The 21,845-nt window shown below is 34.4% G+C and overlaps 1 protein-coding gene across 1 annotated transcript; it reads right to left on the bottom strand.

The window, feature by feature from the left end:
- Positions 1–14,224: 14,224 nt before the first annotated feature.
- On the bottom strand, positions 14,225–14,734 carry LOC139853661 (uncharacterized). The gene has a single exon (XM_071843037.1). The coding sequence runs from the start codon at positions 14,732–14,734 to the stop codon at positions 14,225–14,227; it is 510 nt and encodes a 169-aa protein (XP_071699138.1).
- Between the last annotated feature and the right edge of the window lie 7,111 nt (positions 14,735–21,845).

Raw genomic sequence — 21,845 nt, 5'->3', positions numbered from 1 at the left:
TAGTACAAACTAAATTCATTTTGACAACTAATATAAGCTTAATGGATAAAAAAGATTAACGTTGAAAGTTAATGGTTTTATGTTTAGGAATTGCTATATAGGGTTTACGGTTTATGGTTTACAGTTTAGGTATTAGGGTTAAGATTTTAGAATCTTGCCATAAGATTTTAGAATTTATGCTTTAGAGTTTAGGGTTAGGGTTTAAGATTTATGGTTTACAGTTTAGTGTTTAGGGTTTAAGGTTTGAGGTTAAGGGTTTAAAGTTTAGGCTTTAGAGTTTAGGGTTTAGTTTTTAGAATTTAAAGTATAGAGTTTAGGGTTTAGTGTTTAGTGTTTAGATATAGGGTTTAGGGTTTAGTGTATAGGGTTTAAGTTTTAGAGTTTAGGGTTTAGATTTTAGAATTTATGCTATAGGGTTTAGGGTTTAGTGTGTAGGGTTAAGGGTTGGTGGTTTAGGGTTGATTTAGGGTTTATGGTTTAGGGTTTAAAGTTTAGAGTTTAGATATAGGGTTTAAAGTTTAGCGTATAGGGTTTAGGGTTTATGGTTTAGACTTTAAGGTTTAGATTTTAGAATTTATTGTATATGGTTTAGGGATATGGTTAAGATTTTAGAATTTATGCTTTAGAGTTTAGGGTTTAGGGTTTAGTGTATAGAATTTAGGGTTTAGGGTTTATGGTTTAATGTATAGGGTTTAGGGTTTTGCGTGTATGGTTTAGGGTTTAGATTTTAGAATTTAAGGTTTAAGGTATAGGGTTTAGGGTTTAGGGTTTAGAGTTTAAGGTTTAGTGTGTAGGGTAAAGGGTTGATGATTTATGGTTGGTTTAGGGTTGGTTTAGGGTTTAGGGTTTAGATATAGGGTTTAGGGTTTAGAGTTTAGTGTATAGAGTTTGGGGTTTAGAGTTTAGTGTATAGAGTTTGGGGTTTAGTGTTTAGGGTTTATGGTTTACATGTTAGGGTTTAGGGTTCAGATTTTAGAATTTATGGTTTAGGGTATAGGGTTTAGGTTTTAGAGTTTAGTATGTTTAAGGTTTAGATTTAGAGTTTAGGTTTAGAGCTTAGTGTATAGGGAACGAGATATGTTGATGAAGCTGAAAGTTAATTTTATTTTGGTTGCATTTATTATCTATGCTTTTCAGAATATATTAAGCTTCTTGATAAGACAATTTATGAGGTTTCAAGCATTTTAAATAAACTTTAGAAGTTTAAATCCATTTAGCCAATTAAAACATCCGAATCTGTATATGTTCTACCTTGCTACAATCGTTGATGTTTTGTTTATATTTAATGTGATTTTGATACGCTTATTGTGTGGTGAATAAATGGATAATAAAATCATAAGCATAAAAATTCAACTTGATCTCAAATTAAATTACACAAAAGAAAAAAAGCCATAAAGATTGTATCTTTTTTACAAAGATAAGAATTTCAATATAAGGAAACACATTAAAAAAAGTATTACAAACATCTATATAGAATTAAAACTCAATTACCTCTTGATACGAAGCTTCATTTAGGGTTAAAATTAAGGCAAAAGAAATGGAATTTCCTAATTATTGTGAAGATATGACTAAGTACAGAAGGCCCCGTTCCTTTGTTTGCGGCATCGTTGACACAGATTAAGAACAATCGTTTACCTTCAAAGTTCACATATTGATCAACGTTATATTGTTGAATAATTAATCTACAGCAACTTCCCAAACATTTTGTCCGTGAACAGTTTAAGAAAACAGTGCAAAAGAGGAGTGTCTGTATCAACTGATATAGATGAACAATTGCAGTTACCATCAGCTACATAAATACATAATCAATTCATCAAAAGCATATCAATTGCAAACTAAATATTCAACCACAAATAACACTAATATAAAACTTTAAAATACTGACAAATTCAATTGATCCTGTACTTCAAGTATTCATCACACGAATTATAGTTATCATTTGTTGTAAATATGAAAAAGATAAAAAGCACGCTCTTTAAAATGGTAAGTGGATAATACATTTTCTAAATAATTAAAAAAATATTATAATATTATGCATTTTATTACAAGTATAATGTTTCAACTAATTATAGGCTGAGGAATTACGACAGAAACTTTCTCAAGGATGCACAAAGTACTAATAACAAGACAAAGATTTATACATTATTCACAATTCATGATCATCTAACAAAAATAACTACATTGTCGAATATGTGAGAAAATACAACGAAGATCTGAGATAACCATCCACAACTCTTAATTCAATCGCCTAAATCTACAACACAATATTGAAGATGATTTATTTAATTTGAATAAAAAAAAATATTCGTTAATACATTTTGAAACTTTAAAAATTTGAATCCCCTATAAAACATTTGGTTTAATGTTCAACATAGACTTAATAATAGTTCATTAGTACATTTTGAAACTTTAAAATTTTCAAGCCCCTAATGAACATTTGTTTTAATGTTCATCTATACATAATAATAGTTGTTTAATTTATATATTTAATTTTATAGTTTAAAGGATTTGACCTTTCAAGAATCTCGCGAAACCGCGGGTCTTTAACTAGTAATATAATATAATTAGGAAACAATGATGAACAAGAGAAGGAACCAATTGATTGTGTATTGAAATTAATCATCAAATGATTATAAGTGTTTGTCAAATACAAAAGAAACAAGAAAAATACCACTATATCACTAAATAAAATGTTCTAGAAAGTAAGTGAAAAAACTACCAACTGTGACTCAATATGCAAAACTAATGAAACAAAACGTATCAATTTAGTCGACATTGTGCCCGTCTCTCGATCCGGAAGAGCACTCTCCCTAACATGGAACCACCCATACGAGACACCAATCTCCCTAACTGGGACTAACTAACTGAAATCACCCCGTATAGAGGAGAAACTTCTCCCGGACAGGGAGATTTGTTTCGAATGCCTAATTTCCTATTTTTGTGAGCCATTTGGTGTTGCTGCTTCTTCTTGGATTTGCACTAATGTTTTAATACATAGCATTATACCTTTTAGTCTTTTTAGTGTTTGTTTGACGTATTGTGTGGTTCTTTATTATTATTTTTTTCTAACGCAATTTTTTTCTTCTGAAAGGCTATTTATATTAATATCACCAAAATGTCCAATTGGGCTTACAATAAGCCATGAGCAGCCAGCAAGGGGCAGGCTAAGCATGAATCCAGACAACTAAGTTAACAGAACTTTAGTTACAAAGTCACTATACACAATACACCCAACTAATAAACATCAAAAACAACTAATAACAAATAGGGGAATGGAAAATGCCTTTAACACCCTTCTCCCCAGCCAATCTTGATGCTCTTGGAGTTCTGCTTCCACTCTTCCAAAAATATATTCAACTTTTTCTTTCGGTTCGATATCCAAAGATGAGAGAGCAATTTTGTGCTTCAAAAGTCACCCGTTAATTTTGTTATGTTGTTAGCCTTGAGTTAAGTACTGAACAGTCTACTTAATCGATCATTGATTATGCCAAAATGTTGTTATCTTACTTTAAGCGGATAAACAGTGGTAGTTTTACATTTCAAGTTATTCGAATGTACCCGATTAATTGTGTTATGTTGTTTCCATTTTTACCAAGAATATGAAGTCAAAACCCAACTAAATTTACAACCCCAAATAACTCTAACTCAGCTAATGTTGGAAAACAGAAAGCAGAAACCTAACCGCATTATAAAATCTGCAGTGCAGAATTATTTGAACATTGAAAACATAGAAGGAAACTAATTATGATACAAACGATTTATTTATTATACTAATTTCACTACAAAATTTATTTACAAAGGGGTGTTGAATTCTGCACTTTTAAAAATTAAAGGGGTGTGGAATTCTGCACTGATTTATATTCATAATGCCAACAAGTTAACTTTAATAAAGGTACTTAGCTGAACTGCCATTTTGACAGTTGAAGAAAATGCCAATAAACCATCTAAACTAACTTTGTTCTTCATCATAAAACAAGATTTTCATATAATCAAATAGACCAATCATTGAATATGCCACATCAAATAAATGATCATATAGTTACATCATGAAATTAACATTAACATTAATTTCTAAATGAATTTGAATGAATAAATCTAACAATAAACAATCTCCTAAATTCGACAGTATAACTACAATGCTGCAGACAGACAACTTCTTTTCGAAAGAATCCGAAACCTGGTAACACAAAACTAAATCAGTACAACACTACAATGCCCTTTGTTTGTCACCAAAAAGTTACAAAATTTCTTGTAATAATGTTATGCCATAGTAATAAGTTCCATTGAATCTTCATAATCCATTGGAGGCAACTCATTCAAATCAAACTCATGTACCACCTTATTCCCACCTTCAGCCATTATTTCAGACGAACCCAACATCAAGAGACCCTGCACCGCTTCCATTATATCACTCGTTATTACAATACTACTTTCGGTCTCTGACCATCGATCATGAGACATTAGTATTAAAGTACGTGCCGCTTTTCTTATTTCCTCATCATCATCCTTCACATGATCATCGACAGCTATTAAACCCGGACAACTTCTTTTACGACTCTTAAACTCCCACCCGAATGAAACTTTAGGCGACATAACATTACGCCCTGCAACGAACGCCTCCCATCTGTCAGCCGTATGAGTCTCCAGATGAGAATAAAGCTCTTTAACCGATTCAAAAGTCCCTCGGCATATACGACACACCGATTTGCCTTCACCGTTTATAAAACCCGCACCGAAATCTTTCATAACTTGTCGATTAACAACTTCTTTCTTTGTATATAGTGGCCGTTTCTTGATTCCCAAAGCAGCCAATTTAGAAAGATCCGATTTTTGAAACTCTTTGTTGGATAACTTGAACTTATTTGCGTTTTTGGGTTTGTGGTTTGTCGTTTTTACAACATTACGATCATAAAGCACCATCTGATTCATGGCTTCAACTCCAGTATACGAGTTTTGCATAACTTTATGATCGATTGTACATGGTTTTAGTTTCGGACCTATGAACTTTATACAGATGCTTTTAGAAGGGTGTGTAGGGCTAGAAGATTGAGATTTCATTGCTGTTTGTGAATTGATGAATGAAGGAATTACAGAAACTTGAAATTGATTTCTACGAATGAATAAGGTAAGTATGGGTTAGTATATATAGATGAACGAATGAAATAAAATATGATTGAACGAATTACAAAAACTTGAAATTGATTTGTACGAATGAATAAGGTAAGTATGGGTTAGTATATATAGATGATTAAATGTGATAAAATTACTTGTTGCTAAAGGTAGTATTTGTATTTGTATCACAATAATTAAACGAACACTAACGAGAAAATAGGGTAAAGAATCTAATATATGGAAACAAATTTTACCCCAACGAAAAAAATTAGATGAAGGAAGTAACGTGGAAAAAGGAAATAATTAGTAGTAAACGTTGATTCAAATGAACTTATGTTTGATGCAAATAGGAGAAAAATAATTAGCAGTAACTTGGATACTACGTAGATTCTGTTCCGTTGGATTAGTTTTTAATTCCTAAAATTTATAATTTCCACTATTTATTTTTCTTGAAATTACATTTGGAGTATTACTTATTAAACGTTATTAACTTATTATTGTTATAATAATAATAATAATATAGATATGGATAGTCAATTTTGGTGTATACATATAGTCAATTTTGGTACACAAAGTATGTATTTTTATATTGAGATTTTAGGCTATAAATACTCATGAATGCAAGCATTAAACTTGCACCATTTCACACACTTACAAAGTGTTTCTTTCTTTCTCCATTATCATCTTTGTTCTTACACTTCATTATTAGTATTCTTAATCAAGAATCAAATCACTAAAGGTAGTTATAAGCCTACTGAATTATAACATCAAGAATCAAACCACTAAAGGTAGTTATAAGCCTACTGAATTATAACACGTTATCAGCACGATAATCTTAATACTAAATATGGTTGGCTCTGCCACCAAAATGATATATGGTCGGTTATACCACCAAAATGATATATGGTCGGTTATACCACCAAAATGATATATGGTCGGTTATACCACCAGAATGATATAGGTCGGTTATACCACCTGAAAAAATATATGGTCGACACTGTCGCCAAATTTTCATTTATGTTTACTAATATTTATATTTTTGTTATATAACATTTATTTATGATTGCTTACACATGGTCGACACTGTCACCTACTTATCATTTATGTTATATTAAATTTATGTTTAATGTTTATATACTTATGAATATAAATTGACTCTAATTTATCATGATGTTTGTTTTAATTTTTGATAATAGAAAATGTCGAATCTGGAAAAGCTTAAATTTACTCCTTTAGAATCAACTGGAAACAACTACATGCCATGGGTTATAAAAGTAAAAATGCATCTTAAATCAATGGGCATTCTTGAAACCATAAATGAAAACAACACTTGTTCTGAAAAAGAACAAGCTACGGCATGTTGCTTTATTCATCAACATATTGATGAATGCTTACAAAATAATTATGTGACTGTAGAAGATCCCCATGTTTTATGGGAAGGTCTCAAAAGCAGATTCAATAATCAAAGAGAAATTTTACTTCCAGCTGCAATGGAACAATGGAGAACATTAAGGTTCCAAGACTTTAAGAAAGTAAATGAATACAGCTCAGCTCTGTATAATACATGTTCACAACTTAAATTCTGTGGACATGAAATTAGTGATGCAGACATGATGGAGAAAACTTTCTCCACAATGAATGCTGCAAACATCACAGTGCAAAGAAATTTGAGAATGCTAAAGTTCAAAACATATCCTGAACTTAATTCATATCTCTTAGTTGCAGAGCAAAATGATGAGCTATTAATGAAAAATCAGCAATCCCGTCCTACTGGTACACTTGCAATCCCTGAAGCAAATACTGCAAATAATTATAAACAGGGACAAGGACGCGGGCAAGGTCGTGGTTATAATAACCATCACCATCATCATGCCAAAAGCCATAACTATGGTAGAAACCATCCTTATGGTAATGGTAATGGGCGTGGACGTGGTCGTGGTCGTGGCCGTGGTGGTCAAAGAAATAGTAATCCACGAAAATATAAATATCAACCACAAAACAAGCCCATTAAACAAGATGTTGAAGAAAATTCTTCTAAAAATTCTGAAGAATCTTGCTACAGATGTGGTAGAATGGGCCACTGGGCTAATACTTGCCGAACATCTAAACATCTTGTTAAGATGTATCAGGATTCGCTGAAAGATAAAGAAAAGGAAGTAAATTTTGTGGATAATATTGATCCAACAGTCACTGAGAAACCATCTGATTTATATGAAGATTTCTTGAATGTTTAAGTTGTGTGTTTTTTTGAAAAATAAACGATTTAATATCGTCTGTCTTTGTCATTATGTTTGCTAAATGTTTCAGTACTATCTATTTGCGTTTAAAATATTGTGTAATATTAATGTACTCACTATTTATTTCTTATATATGAAGTTCAATATGAATTTTGCTGGAATACAACATCAATCAAGTGGTGGAGATCTCTGTATAGCAGACAGTGGAACTACACACACTATACTTAAATCCGAGAAATATTTTATTGATCTAAAACCAACGGAAGGAACTATACATACAATATCAGGACCTGCTAACTTGATAAAAGGGATAGGAAAGGCAAATTTCATACTACCAAATGGTACAAAATTTTTAATAAATGATGCCTTATTTTCTCCCAAGTCAAGCAGAAATTTATTGAGTTTCTCCGACATATACCTTAACGGGTATGATTATCAGTCAGTGACAACAGAAAATGAGAAATATTTAAGTATCACTGACAAGAGTCATGTGGTTGAAAAACTGCCAAGACTTAGTTCTGGATTACATTATACACATATAAATGTACCAGAAATACATATGGTAGTTAACGAAAAATATATTGATCCTGGTGTATTCAGTTTATGGCATAACAGATTAGGCCATCCAGGATCAACAATGATGAAAAGGATTATTGAATGTACTCATGGACATCCACTAAAGGATAAAAATATCCATCATGATACAATGGTTCCATGTACATCTTGCTCTCTTGGAAAATTGATAACTAGACCCTCACCACTTAAGGTTGAGAAAGAATCACCAATGTTTCTTGAAAGAATTCAAGGTGATATATGTGGACCAATTCATCCACCATGTGGACCATTTAGATATTTCATGGTTCTAATAGACGCATCTAGCAGATGGTCTCATGTTTGTCTGTTATCAAGCCGTAATGTGGCATTTGCAAAATTTCTTGCCCAAATTATTAAATTGAGAGCTCATTTTCCTGATTACACCATTAAAAGGGTGAGACTTGATAATGCTGGTGAATTTACATCTCAAGCATTTAATGACTATTGCATGTCTATAGGAATTGTTGTTGAACATTCTGTTGCTCATGTGCATACACAAAATGGTTTAGCCGAGTCATTGATTAAACGTTTACAGTTAATCGCTAGACCATTGATAATGAGAACAAAACTCCCTGTATCTATATGGGGTCATGCAATTTTACATGCTGCTGCATTGATTCGCATCAGACCAAGTGCAAGTCATAAATATTCCCCCCTACAACTTGCTTTTGGTCAAGAGCCAAATATTTCCCATCTTAGAACATTTGGTTGTGCAGTGTATGTTCCAATTGCGACACCACAACGTACAAAAATGGGTCCTCAAAGGAGGTTGGGAATATATGTTGGATATGAAACATCTTCAATATTAAGGTATATTGAACCTATGACAGGTGACGTTTTTACAGCACGTTTTGCTGATTGTCATTTTAATGAAACATTGTTCCCTAGATTAGGGGGAGAAATGAAAAATAAAGAAAATGATGTTTCATGGTGTGAACCTCAATTAAAGTATCTTGATCCTCGCACAAAAGAATGCGAGACAGAAGTTCAAAAGATAATGCATATACAAGAACTTGCAAATCAATTGCCTGATGCATTTACAGATACAAAAACGGTGACAAAATCATATATACCAGCAGTAAATACTCCAGCTCGAATTGAAATTCCAAAAGCTGGCAATAACGTCACTCATGAATCTTTGCCACGTCAGAAACGTGGAAGACCAATTGGTTCAAAGGATAAAAATCCTCGAAAAAGAAAATCAGCTGATAATGAAGTAAAAGAAAGTGTTCAAGAAGAACCACAAATCAGTACTCCTACTGCAGAGGAGATTGATGATGTCAATACAGAAATTGCAATCAATTATGCATATTCAAAAATATTATGGAACCGAAATGAAATGAAAAATCTTGATGAGAAATTTTCATTTAATGTTGCGTATGACATCATGAATAATGATGATGATCCAGAACCAACATCTATGGTTGAATGTCAAAATAGACATGATTGGGCTCAATGGAAAGAAGCAATACGAGCTGAATTAGAATCACTCAATAAAAGAAAGGTTTTCGGATCCATCATTCTCACTCCTAAAGATGTGAAACCTGTAGGATACAGATGGATTTTTGTCCGAAAAAGAAATGAGAAAAATGAAGTTACAAGGTATAAAGCTAGACTTGTAGCTCAAGGTTTTTCTCAAAGACCAGGAATTGATTATGAAGAAACTTATTCCCCTGTTATGGATGCAATTACTTTTAGATACTTAATCAGCCTGGCAGTTTCTAAAAATTTAGAAATGCATCTCATGGATGTTGTGACTGCTTATCTATATGGATCACTTGATAGTGATATATATATGAAGATACCTGAAGGATTTAAGGTACCAGAAGCATCAAATGCAAAACCCAAAGAAATGTATTCGATTAAATTACAAAGATCTTTATATGGGTTAAAACAATCGGGACGTATGTGGTATAACCGATTAAGTGATTACTTGATAAGCAAAGGGTATACAAATAATCTTACTTGCCCTTGTGTTTTCATTAAGAAAACAACATCCGGATATGTGATCATAGCTGTTTATGTTGATGTTCTTAACATCATAGGTACAAATAAAGAGATCCATGAAGCCATTCAACTTCTAAAGAAAGAATTTGAAATGAAAGATCTCGGAAAAACCAAGTATTGCCTTGGTTTACAAATTGAGCATATGCCTAATGGTTTACTTGTACATCAAACAACATATACTGAAAAGATTTTGAAACGTTTCAATATGGACAAGGCAAAACCATTAAGTACTCCTATGGTTGTTAGATCACTCAATGTTGAAGCTGATCCATTTCGTCCATGTGAAGATCAAGAAGACATTCTTGGACCAGAAGTACCATATCTTAGTGCAATTGGAGCTCTTATGTATCTTACAAATTGTACAAGACCTGACATTTCTTTTGCAGTTAATTTGTTGGCAAGGTTCAGCTCTGCTCCTACCAAAAGACACTGGAATGGGATCAAACACATATTTCGATACCTTCGAGGAACTACTGATTTAGGATTATTTTATTCTAACGAATCAAAACAAGATTTGGTTGGTTATGCAGATGCAGGTTATTTATCTGATCCACATAAAGCTAAATCTCAAACTGCATATGTATTCCTAAATGGAGGTACTGCAATATCATGGCGTTCTCAAAAACAAACACTTGTTGCTACATCGTCAAATCATGCCGAAGTGATTGCATTACATGAAGCTACTCGAGAATGTTTTTGGTTGAGATCAATGACACAACTCATTACTGATTCTTGTGGACTAGAACGCGATAAAAGTCCAACAACTATCTATGAAGATAATGCAGCTTGCATAGCACAGATGAAAGAAGGGTATATCAAAAGTGACCGAACAAAACACATACCACCTAGATTCTTCTCATACACTCAAAATCTCATTAAGGACAACCAAATTGAAATGAGATATGTGCAATCTAGCAAAAACTCTGCTGATCTTTTCACGAAAGCACTTCCAACTGCTATTTTCAGAACACACGTTCATAACATTGGCATGAGACATGTTCAAATGATGTAACAGCTGAAGCGATGTCTACTTGAGGGGGAGTCAACTCCATGCTGCACTCTTTTTCCCTTAGCTAAAGTTTTTTTCCCACTGGGTTTTCTTTAGCAAGGTTTTTAACGAGGCAGTAATTTATAGTTGATCTTCAACAAAATAAAATTGCTATCCAAGGGGGAGTGTTATAATAATAATAATAATATAGATATGGATAGTCAATTTTGGTGTATACATATAGTCAATTTTGGTACACAAAGTATGTATTTTTATATTGAGATTTTAGGCTATAAATACTCATGAATGCAAGCATTAAACTTGCACCATTTCACACACTTACAAAGTGTTTCTTTCTTTCTCCATTATCATCTTTGTTCTTACACTTCATTATTAGTATTCTTAATCAAGAATCAAATCACTAAAGGTAGTTATAAGCCTACTGAATTATAACATCAAGAATCAAACCACTAAAGGTAGTTATAAGCCTACTGAATTATAACAATTATAAACTACTAAACTCACAACACTATACTTGTTTGCCTTATTGTGTGGTTTTTTATTACGAATTTAAGAAGTATTATAAGAGAAAAATATTTTAAGTTATAATTAGAGGTTTTTTATATTATTTTTAGAAAGGCAAGCAAATATTTATAAATTAAAAATTACTAGCCAGAGACTAGCAATCACATCGACACCAAACAACCCTCATCATATATCATCTCAGACAATTATCGAATATAAACACTCCATACCAACCGCGAAATACGGATACATTCTAAGAATCAACTATACCACAGTTAGATAATCACGAGAAATATAAAATGAAAAAAAAAAAAAAAAAGACGAATGGATAACATCGGGAATCAAAATTGAGGGCCCAAATGGAGTCTTTTAAGCTTCCGAATCTGAATCCGAATCCTAAGGTGATAAATCTTCGTCAGACCTGTCTTTTTCTTGCATGTTCTCTATCACATCAATGGCTCGAAGACACCATTTAAATCTATTATGATATTTATTTCATTTCATTTGTTTTTTATATCTCGAATGTACTTGAAGAAATGATACTTATTAAATGCTTTCTTGATCCTTTGCTTATAAAGAAATCTAGTCGATAAGCATTCTCCCGAATTTTTAAAATTGATGGCCTGATAAAGCATCCACACTCTCCATCTTTGGCCTATATTTAGCTTTCTCATTCTCTTTAATTAAATGACCCAATATCACTAGTGTCATGTGAATTACAGGCCCATCTAGGGAGTCCATCGGCCCAATTGGGAACTCCTCACTCTCCTTTGTAGGCCTAGCAACATTGGCGCCTAATGAGTTCTTGGGTACAACACTTTTAAACTAATCTAAAGAGCCCACCGATTTATTATTAGGGATATTCGCCAAAATATACTTTTTTAAAAAAATTTCATTCAAAATACACTTTTTTAAAAAAATTGTCTTTTTACACCATTAGGTCGACCAATAATATGGTCGACCACCCCTTTACTTGGTCGACTACCTCATTTTTCAAGGTGGTCGACCAAACTTCAATAAGAGCATGGTCGACTACCATGTAAAAATGGTCGACTACCACCTCAATTGGCTATGGTCGACCACAAAGCAAAAAAACAACGCGGGCGACCAACTCATTGGTCGACTTCCCTGTATTCAGATCGAAAATCCATTTTGTGGTTGTTGTATGAGCGAAGATGAGGGTAGCATTGGCACCCAAAAACTCGAAGAAATGAAAAATCAGGTTTATGTTTGAACACATGTTCAAAGGGTGAGGTTGCTGAGTTTGTTCTGGATGGCATTCGATTGATAAGATACACTGCAGTTTCAAAAGCAAAATGCCAAAAACGTTGTGGTACATGTGATTGAGCGAGTAGAGTAAGACCGGTTTCAACAACATGGCGATGTCGTCTTTCAACCAAAACCATTTTGTTCACTTGTATGAGGACAGGAAAGACGATGATTGATGCCTAGTGGAGAAAAGAATTGAGGGAGATTTCTAAATTCACCTCCCCAATCAGTTTGGACAGATTTGAGTTTGGTCTGAAATTGTCGTTCAACCATTGCCACAAATTGCTTAAAGGTGGCGTAAACATCATATTTGAGTTTTAATGGGAAAAACCACATAAATCGTGAAAAGTGATCAACACACAACAAAAAGTATTTGTGACCATCGAAGGAGGTAACAGGCGCAGGTCCCCATACATCACAAAAGACTAAATCCAAAATGTGCGAACTTTTATAAGTAGATGGTAATAGATGAAGTTTAGAGGATTTTCCAACATTACATGAATCACAAAAGGTGGTTATAAACTTATTTTGTAAAGGCAAATGATATTTAGATAACATGGACTTCAAAAGTTGTGGATGTGGTTGTCCGAGTCTTTGATGCCATGTAATTGAAGATGCACGGGTAGTGGAGAATGCTACTTTGTGAACTGGTGAAGACTGGGGAAGATGGAAGGAGTAAAGACCACCATTACTTGGACCCGTGAGGAGGGTAGTGTGTGTAATCTTGTCCTTCACAGCAAAGAAAGTTGAGTGAAATTCAAAATACACATTGTTATCAAGACAAAACTTTTGTACAGAAAGTAGTTTATGCTTTATTTCAGGAACATGAAGTATGTCTTTGAGGGAAAAGGTTTGTTTGGAGACGAAAAATGTGAGGAACCAACGTGTAGAATGGGTAAACCCTTACCATTGCCAACATGAAGATTGTCCTCACCGTAGTAGACCTCGGAGTTGCTAAAGTTGGATAGGTCTGGAGCAACATGGTGACTAGAGCCTGTGTCTGGGATCCAAGAGGTTGACGCTTGGGAACGATATTCTGTAAAGTTGGCTGAAGGTGACTGTCATCTCATAGTAGTAGGGTTACGATTAGGACATTGAGATGGGATGTGCCCAATCCCACACCTATTGCATGTGCCAAAAACTGTGTTTTGATTAGAATCCCAGTTAAATGAATTTCGATTACCTGCTTGATTTCTGTTGTTATAGTTGCCTCGTCCACGTCTGTAATCACGTCCACGACCACGGTCATTGCCAGATCGGTTAGTGTACATGGCTTGTGCAGTCGGTGTATGGGCAGGTTGAGCCTGGAGTCCAAGTTGAGATAAAAGCAATTGTATGGCTTGAAGCTGATCTGTTTGTGAAGCGGGCAAGACATTATTAGGAGCTGGTGAATCTCGACTTTGTGTGCTAGTCGTGAATGCTTGAGCTGAAGGAATGTCAGGTACAGATTTCTTGATCATGTAGTCATGGTCTGATAGCAGACCATGAAGGTCTACAAAGGGGGCTTTTCGCGGCCCAGAAGGCTTGATTTTAAACCGTTGTATTCCTCTCGTAGTCCTGATATAACTAGCATCACCAAATCTTTTTCTTTCATCTTTTCACCTATGTTAGCGAGCGCAACATCGTATTCTTGAGTCCTAGTTAGGTAGTCTGCGGTTGTTTCATCTGGCTTCATCTGTAGTCTGAGAAACTGGGTTTTCAAAGTGTATTCTCGAGAGGAAGTGTGAGGAGCGTAGGCACGCTCAAGGGACAACCAGAGATCACGAGACGTTACTCCTTGAACATGTTGGAATGATGCTTCGGATATGGTAGAAAGGAGGAGCATTCTTATATGAGCATCATTAGAGACCCAATTAATGTAATTGGGGTTTGGTGTTTGAGACTGTGTTTCTTCATCTTTTTCTGATGATGGGACCGATGATGGGACATTTTTAGGTGGACAAGGGATTGTGCCATCAATATAGTCAAATAATTTGTTTGTCACGAAGAACGGTTGAACCATTTGAAATGTCCCGTTCTTATTGATTAAAAACGTTCCATATTAATTGATTTCGTTGCGAGGTTTTGACCTCTATATGAGACGTTTTTCAAAGACTGCATTCATTTTTAAAACAAACCATAACCTTTATTTCATAAATAAAGGTTTAAAAAGCTTTACGTAGATTATCAAATAATGATAATCTAAAATATCCTGTTTACACACGACCATTACATAATGGTTTACAATACAAAAATGTTACATCGAAATCAGTTTCTTGAATGCAGTTTTTACACAATATGATACAAACATGGACTCCAAATCTTGTCCTTATTTTAGTATGCAACAGCGGAAGCTCTTAATATTCACCTGAGAATAAACATGCTTTAAACGTCAACAAAAATGTTGGTGAGTTATAGGTTTAACCTATATATATCAAATCGTAACAATAGACCACAAGATTTCATATTTCAATACGCATCCCATACATAGAGATAAAAATCATTCATATGGTGAACACCTGGTAACCGACATTAACAAGATGCATATATAAGAATATCCCCATCATTCCGGGACACCCTTCGGATATGATATAAATTTCGAAGTACTAAAGCATCCGGTACTTTGGATGGGGTTTGTTAGGCCCAATAGATCTATCTTTAGGATTCGCGTCAATTAGGGTGTCTGTTCCCTAATTCTTAGATTACCAGACTTAATAAAAAGGGGCATATTCGATTTCGATAATTCAACCATAGAATGTAGTTTCACGTACTTGTGTCTATTTTGTAAATCATTTATAAAACCTGCATGTATTCTCATCCCAAAAATATTATATTTTAAAAGTGGGACTATAACTCACTTTCACAGATTTTTACTTCGTCGGGAAGTAAGACTTGGCCACTGTTGATTCACGAACCTATAACAATATATACATATATATTAAAGTATGTTCAAAATATATTTACAACACTTTTAATATATTTTGATGTTTTAAGTTTATTAAGTCAGCTGTCCTCGTTAGTAACCTATAACTAGTTGTCCACAGTTAGATGTACAGAAATAAATCGATAAATATTATCTTGAATCAATCCACGACCCAGTGTATACGTATCTCAGTATTGATCACAACTCAAACTATATATATTTTGGAATCAACCTCAACCCTGTATAGCTAACTCCAACATTCACATATAGAGTGTCTATGGTTGTTCCGAAATATATATAGATGTGTCGACATGATAGGTCAAAACATTGTATACGTGTCTATGGTATCTCAAGATTACATAATATACAATACAAGTTGATTAAGTTATGGTTGGAATAGATTTGTTACCAATTTTCACGTAGCTAAAATGAGAAAAATTATCCAATCTTATTTTACCCATAACTTCTTCATTTTAAATCCGTTTTGAGTGAATCAAATTGCTATGATTTCATATTGAACTCTATTTTATGAATCTAAACAGAAAAAGTATAGGTTTATAGTCGGAAAAATAAGTTACAAGTCGTTTTTGTAAAGGTAGTCATTTCAGTCGAAAGAACGACGTCTAGATGACCATTTTAGAAAACATACTTCCACTTTGAATTTAACCATAATTTTTGGATATAGTTTCATGTTCATAATAAAAATCATTTTCTCATAATAACAACTTTTAAATCACAGTTTATCATAGTTTTTAATTAACTAACCCAAAACAGCCCGCGGTGTTACTACGACGGCGTAAATCCGATTTTACGGTGTTTTTCGTGTTTCCAGGTTTTAAATCATTAAGTTAGCATATCATATAGATATAGAACATGTGTTTAGTTGATTTTAAAAGTCAAGTTAGAAGGATTAACTTTTGTTTTCGAACAAGTTTAGAATTAACTAAACTATGTTCTAGTGATTACAAGTTTAAACCTTCGAATAAGATAGCTTTATATGTATGAATCGAATGATGTTATGAACATCATTACTACCTTAATTTCCTTGGATAAACCTACTGGAAAATATAAAAATGGATCTAGCTTCAATGGATCCTTGGATGGCTCGAAGTTCTTGAAGCAGAATCATGACACGAAAACAAGTTCAAGTAAGATCATCACTTGAAATAAGATTGTTATAGTTATAGAAATTGAACCAAAGTTTGAATATGATTATTACCTTGTATTAGAATGATAACCTACTGTAAGAAACAAAGATTTCTTGAGGTTGGATGATCACCTTACAAGATTGGAAGTGAGCTAGCAAACTTGAAAGTATTCTTGATTTTATGTAACTAGAACTTGTAGAATATATGAAGAACACTTAGAACTTGAAGATAGAACTTGAGAGAGATTAATTAGATGAAGAAAATTGAAGAATGAAAGTGTTTGTAGGTGTTTTTGGTCGTTGGTGTATGGATTAGATATAAAGGATATGTAATTTTGTTTTCATGTAAATAAGTCATGAATGATTACTCATATTTTTGTAATTTTATGAGATATTTCATGCTAGTTGCCAAATTATGGTTCCCACATGTGTTAGGTGACTCACATGGGCTGCTAAGAGCTGATCATTGGAGTGTATATACTAATAGTACATACATCTAAAAGCTGTGTATTGTACGAGTACGAATACGGGTGCATACGAGTAGAATTGTTGATGAAACTGAACGAGGATGTAATTGTAAGCATTTTTGTTAAGTAGAAGTATTTTGATAAGTGTATTGAAGTCTTTCAAAAGTGTATAAATACATATTAAAACACTACATGTATATACATTTTAACTGAGTCGTTAAGTCATCGTTAGTCGTTACATGTAAGTGTTGTTTTGAAACCTTTAGGTTAACGATCTTGTTAAATGTTGTTAACCCAATGTTTATAATATCAAATGAGATTTTAAATTATTATATTATCATGATATTATCATGTATGAATATCTCTTAATATGATATATATACATTAAATGTCTTTACAACGATAATCGTTACATATATGTCTCGTTTAAAAATCATTAAGTTAGTAGTCTTGTTTTTTACATATGTAGTTCATTGTTAATATACTTTATGATATGTTTTCTTATCATAGTATCATGTTAACTATATATATATATATATATATATATATATATATATATCCATATATATGTCATCATATAGTTTTTACAAGTTTTAACGTTCGTGAATCACCGATCAACTTGGGTGGTCAATTGTCTATATGAAACATATTTCAATTAATCAAGTCTTAACAAGTTTGATTGCTTAACATGTTGGAAACATTTAATCATGTAAATATCAATCTCAATTAATATATATAAACATGGAAAAGTTCGGGTCACTACAGTACCTACCCGTTAAATAAATTTCGTCCCGAAATTTTAAGCTGTTGAAGGTGTTGACGAATCTTCTGGAAATAGATGCGGGTATTTCTTCTTCATCTGATCTTCACGCTCCCCGGTGAACTCGGGTCCTCTACGAGCATTCCATCGAACCTTAACAATTGGTATCTTGTTTTGCTTAAGTCTTTTAACCTCACGATCCATTATTTCGACGGGTTCTTCGATGAATTGAAGTTTTTCGTTGATTTGGATTTCATCTAACGGAATAGTGAGATCTTCTTTAGCAAAACATTTCTTTAAATTCGAGACGTGGAAAGTGTTATGTACAGCCGCGAGTTGTTGAGGTAACTCTAGTCGGTAAGCTACTGGTCCGACACGATCAATAATCTTGAATGGTCCAATATACCTTGGATTTAATTTCCCTCGTTTACCAAATCGAACAACGCCTTTCCAAGGTGCAACTTTAAGCATGACCATCTCTCCAATTTCAAATTCTATATCTTTTCTTTTAATGTCAGCGTAGCTCTTTTGTCGACTTTGGGCGGTTTTCAACCGTTGTTGAATTTGGATGATCTTCTCGGTAGTTTCTTGTATAATCTCCGGACCCGTAATCTGTCTATCCCCCACTTCACTCCAAAAAATCGGAGACCTGCACTTTCTACCATAAAGTGCTTCAAATGGCGCCATCTCAATGCTTGAATGGTAGCTGTTGTTGTAGGAAAATTCTGCTAACGGTAGATGTCGATCCCAACTGTTTCCGAAATCAATAACACATGCTCGTAGCATGTCTTCAAGCGTTTGTATCGTCCTTTCGCTCTGCCCATCAGTTTGTGGATGATAGGCAGTACTCATGTCTAGACGAGTTCCTAATGCTTGCTGTAATGTCTGCCAGAATCTTGAAATAAATCTGCCATCCCTATCAGAGATAATAGAGATTGGTATTCCATGTCTGGAGACGACTTCCTTCAAATACAGTCGTGCTAACTTTTCCATCTTGTCATCTTCTCTTATTGGTAGGAAGTGTGCTGATTTGGTGAGACGATCAACTATTACCCAAATAGTATCAAAACCACTTGCAGTCCTTGGCAATTTAGTGATGAAATCCATGGTAATGTTTTCCCATTTCCATTCCGGGATTTCGGGTTGTTGAAGTAGACCTGATGGTTTCTGATGCTCAGCTTTGACCTTAGAACACGTCAAACATTCTCCTACGTATTTAGCAACATCGGCTTTCATACTCGGCCACCAAAAATGTTTCTTGAGATCCTTGTACATCTTCCCCGTTCCAGGATGTATTGAGTATCTGGTTTTATGAGCTTCTCTAAGTACCATTTCTCTCATATCTCCAAATTTTGGTACCCAAATCCTTTCAGCCCTATACCGGGTTCCGTCTTCCCGAATATTAAGATGCTTCTCCGATCCTTTGGGTATTTCATCCTTTAAATTTCCCTCTTTTAAAACTCCTTGTTGCGCCTCCTTTATTTGAGTAGTAATGTTATTATGAATCATTATATTCATAGATTTTACTCGAATGGGTTCTCTGTCCTTCCTGCTCAAGGCATCGGCTACCACATTTGCCTTCCCCGAGTGGTAACGAATCTCAAAGTCGTAATCATTCAATAATTCAATCCACCTACGCTGCCTCATATTCAGTTGTTTCTGATTAAATATGTGTTGAAGACTTTTGTGGTCGGTATATATAATACTTTTGACCCCATATAAGTAGTGCCTCCAAGTCTTTAATGCAAAAACAACCGCGCCTAATTCCAAATCATGCGTCGTATAATTTTGTTCGTGAATCTTCAATTGTCTAGACGCATAAGCAATCACCTTCGTTCGTTGCATTAATACACAACCGAGACCTTGCTTTGATGCATCACAATAAATCACAAAATCATCATTCCCTTCAGGCAATGACAATATAGGTGCCGTAGTTAGCTTTTTCTTCAATAACTGAAACGCTTTCTCTTGTTCATCATTCCATTCAAATTTCTTCCCTTTATGCGTTAATGCAGTCAAGGGTTTTGCTATTCTGGAAAAGTCTTGGATGAACCTTCTGTAGTAACCAGCTAGTCCTAAAAACTGGCGTATGTGTTTCGGAGTTTTCGGGGTTTCCCACTTTTCAACAGTTTCTATCTTTGCCGGATCCACCTTAATACCTTCTTTGTTCACTATGTGACCGAGGAATTGAACTTCTTCCAACCAAAATGCACACTTTGAAAACTTAGCGTACAATTCTTCCTTCCTCAATACTTCTAACACCTTTCTCAAATGTTCACCGTGTTCTTGGTCATTCTTTGAGTAAATAAGTATGTCATCAATGAAAACAATGACAAACTTGTCAAGGTATGGTCCACACACTCGGTTCATAAGGTTCATGAACACAGCTGGTGCATTAGTTAAACCAAACGGCATGACCATAAACTCGTAATGACCGTAACGTGTTCTGAAAGCAGTCTTTGGAATATCATCTTCTTTCACCCGCATTTGATGATACCCGGAACGTAAGTCAATCTTTGAATAAACAGACGAGCCTTGTAGTTGATCAAATAAGTCGTCGATTCTCGGTAGTGGGTAGCGGTTCTTGATGGTAAGTTTGTTCAACTCTCGGTAGTCGATACACAACCTGAATGTACCATCTTTCTTCTTGACAAACAAAACAGGAGCTCCCCACGGTGATGTGCTTGGTCGAATGAAACCACGCTCTAAAAGTTCTTGTAATTGGCTTTGCAGTTCTTTCATCTCGCTGGGTGCGAGTCTGTAAGGAGCACGAGCTATTGGTGCAGCTCCTGGTACAAGATCTATTTGAAATTCAACGGATCGATGTGGGGGTAATCCCGGTAATTCTTTCGGAAATACATCGGGAAATTCTTTTGCAATGGGAACATCATTGATGCTCTTTTCTTCAGTTTGTACTTTCTCGACGTGTGCTAGAACAGCATAGCAACCTTTTCTTATTAGTTTTTGTGCCTTCAAATTACTAATAAGATGTAGCTTCGTGTTGCCCTTTTCTCCGTACACCATTAAGGGTTTTCCTTTTTCTCGTATAATGCGAATTGCATTTTTGTAACAAACGATCTCCGCTTTCACTTCTTTCAACCAGTCCATACCGATTATCACATCAAAACTCCCTAACTCTACTGGTATCAAATCAATCTTAAATGTTTCGCTAACCAGTTTAATTTCTCGATTCCGACATATATTATCTGCTGAAATTAATTTACCATTTGCTAATTCGAGTAAAAATTTACTATCCAAAGGCGTCAATGGACAACTTAATTTAGCACAAAAATCTCTACTCATATAGCTTCTATCCGCACCCGAATCAAATAAAACGTAAGCAGATTTATTGTCAATAAGAAACGTACCCGTAACAAGCTCCGGGTCTTCCTGTGCCTCTACCGCATTAATATTGAAAACTCTTCCACGGCCTTGTCCATTCGTGTTCTCCTGGTTCGGGCAATTTCTAATAATGTGGCCTGGTTTTCCACATTTATAACAAACTACATTGGCATAACTTGCTCCGACACTACTTGCTCCGACATTACTCGTTCCGACACCATTTGTTCCTTTCGTTCTATTAACCCCTGGTCCGTAGACCTCACACTTCGCCCCGCTATGACCATTTCTTTTACACTTGTTGCAAAATTTGGTGCAGAACCCCGAGTGATTCTTTTCACACCTTTGGCATAGCTGCTTATGATTGTTGTTGTTGTTGCGGTTATTATTGTTGTTGGGATGATTGTTGTAGTTGCTGTTGTTGTTGTTGTTGTTGTTGTTGTTGTTGTTGTTGTTGGGCCGTTTGTTGTAGTTGCGATTGATGTTGCGATTGTTGGG

This window comes from Rutidosis leptorrhynchoides, chromosome 6 (genome assembly GCF_046630445.1).
Source record: "Rutidosis leptorrhynchoides isolate AG116_Rl617_1_P2 chromosome 6, CSIRO_AGI_Rlap_v1, whole genome shotgun sequence".
NCBI classification, from domain to species: Eukaryota; Viridiplantae; Streptophyta; class Magnoliopsida; order Asterales; family Asteraceae; genus Rutidosis; species Rutidosis leptorrhynchoides.
Note: the sequence above shows the minus strand (reverse complement) of the source record. Positions and strands in the feature narration are given on the sequence as shown.